Source organism: Ailuropoda melanoleuca, chromosome X (assembly GCF_002007445.2).
Source record: "Ailuropoda melanoleuca isolate Jingjing chromosome X, ASM200744v2, whole genome shotgun sequence".
NCBI lineage: Eukaryota > Metazoa > Chordata > Mammalia > Carnivora > Ursidae > Ailuropoda > Ailuropoda melanoleuca.
This window is the reverse complement of record NC_048238.1, coordinates 18712841-18715004: the sequence shown is the minus strand read 5'-3', so window position 1 is coordinate 18715004 and position 2164 is coordinate 18712841. Positions and strand designations below refer to the sequence as shown.

At 37.3% G+C, this 2164-nt stretch overlaps 1 protein-coding gene across 1 annotated transcript; it reads left to right on the top strand.

The window, feature by feature from the left end:
* Positions 1 to 1071: 1071 nt before the first annotated feature.
* LOC100476851 (high mobility group protein B1-like) lies at positions 1072 to 1796 on the top strand. Its single transcript, XM_034649906.1, has one exon. The coding sequence runs from the start codon at positions 1110 to 1112 to the stop codon at positions 1794 to 1796; it is 687 nt and encodes a 228-aa protein (XP_034505797.1). The 5' UTR covers positions 1072 to 1109.
* Positions 1797 to 2164: the final 368 nt, after the last annotated feature.

Below are 2164 nucleotides of genomic sequence, written 5' to 3'. Positions count from 1 at the left end.
TAATTCTAACAGTTTTTTGGTGGAGGCTTTAGGGTTTTTCATATATAATACCATGTCATCTGTAAATAGCGACAATTTTATTTCTTCCCAGTTTGGGTGTCCTTTATTTTATTTTATTTTTTTGCGTAACTGATCTGGCTAGGACTTACTGTGTTGAATAAAAGTGACGAAAGTGGGCATTTTAGTCTTGTTACTGATCTTAGAGGAAGGGCTTTCAGCTTTTCACCATTGAGTATGATGTTAGCTGTGCGTTTGTCACATATGGCCTTTATTATGTTTTTTATGTTATGTTATTATGTATTTTCTCTCTATACCCACTCTAAGAGTTTTCATCATAAACAGACATTGAATTTTGTAAATGCTTTTTGCGTATCTATTGAAATGATCATACGATATTTATCCTTCATTTTGTGGTATATCACATCCACTGATTTCCTGATGTTGAACCATTGTTGCATCCTTATCTTTCTTTGTATTGATCTGCAGGTGTTAATTTTGTATTCTGGATACAAGGCTTTTGTTAGAGATACATGTTATAAATTTCTCAGTGGCTAGCCTTTTTACTCTCTTACTATTTTCTTTTTATGAATAGAACTCTTTGCTTTTAATGTGGTTCAATTTATTATTTCCTTTATGGTTAGTGATTTTTGCATCTTTTTAATGCAACTTTTGCCTACTCAAATGTCATGAAAATATTCTATATGTTCTTCTAGAAAATTTGTTTTATCTTTCAGATTTAGACCTAGAATTGATTATTTGTTTTGGTCTGAAGCAGGGGCAAAGTTTTTCTTGGATATATGGCTATTTGGATATATGAATATATAATTGATACAGCATCATTTACTAAAAAGACAATCTTTCCCCATTGTTTTCAGTGGCCAACTTTGTTTTATATCAAGTATTCGTGTATATGAATCAATTCTAAATTCTGTCTTCTGTTCCAGTTATCTATATTCTGGCACTGATAGCAAACTTCATTAAGGTAGCTTTAAAATAATGCTTGCAACAGGCATTGCAGTGCACTGTGCTCCACAGAGACAGCGCCTGGGCAAGTGAGAGTCAGATGGGCGCTGGGCAACTCTGAGCCTCGCTGGGGAAAATAATTAAACATGGGCAAAGGAGATCCTAAGAAGCTGAGAGGCAAAATGTCATCATATGCATTCTTTGTGCAAACTTGTCAAGAGGAGCACAAGAAGAAACAGCCAGATGCTTCAGTCAACTTCTCTGAGTTTTCTAAGAAGTGCTCAGAGATGTGGAAGACCATGTCTGCTAAAGACAAAGGAAAATTTGAAGATACGGCAAAGGCGGACAAGGCCCATAATGAAAGAGAAATGAAAACTTATATTCCCTCTAAAGGGGAAACAAAAAAAGAATTCCAAGGATCCCAATGCACACTTTGTGCTCACTTCAGCAGCACATATACCAGTGTACCTAAGAGTCCTCCTTCGGCCTTTTTCTTGTTTTGTTCTGAGTATCGCCCAAAAATCAAAGGAGAACATCCCAGCCTGTTAATTAATGATGTTGCAACGAAACTGGGAGAGATGTGGGATAAAACTGCTTCAGATAACAAGCAGCTGCATGGAAAGAAGGCTGCTAAGCTGCAGGAAAAGTGGGAAAAGGATATTGCTGCGTACCGAGCTAAAGGAAAACCTGATGCAGCAAAAAAGGGAGTCATCAAGGCTGAAAAAAGCAAGCAAAAGAAGCAAGAGGAGGAAGACAAGGAAGATGAAGAGGATGAGAAGAAGATGAAGATGATTAATAAGTTGGTTCTGGTGCCTTTTTTTCCTTGTCTGTAAAGCATGTAACCCCCCCCCCGTACGCATCTCCTTTTAAAGAAAAAAATTGAAATGTAAGGCTGTGTAAGATTTGTTTTTTAAACTGTACAGTGTCTTTTTGTGTGTAGGTAACATACTACCAAATGTGTCTTTAGATAGCCCTGTCCTGGTGGTATTTTCAGTAGTTACTAACCTTGCCCGGTACTGTATGGGGGCTGGAACCTGGCGTGGAAATTTAAAGCAGGTTCTTGTTGGTGCCCAGCACAAATTAGCTACACATGGGGATGGTAGTTTTTCCATCTGCAGTTGTCTCTGATGCAGCTTACACAAAATAACTGTTGTTCTGTGAACTCAATACCACTCTGTAATTGAAAAAAAAAGTTGCTGCT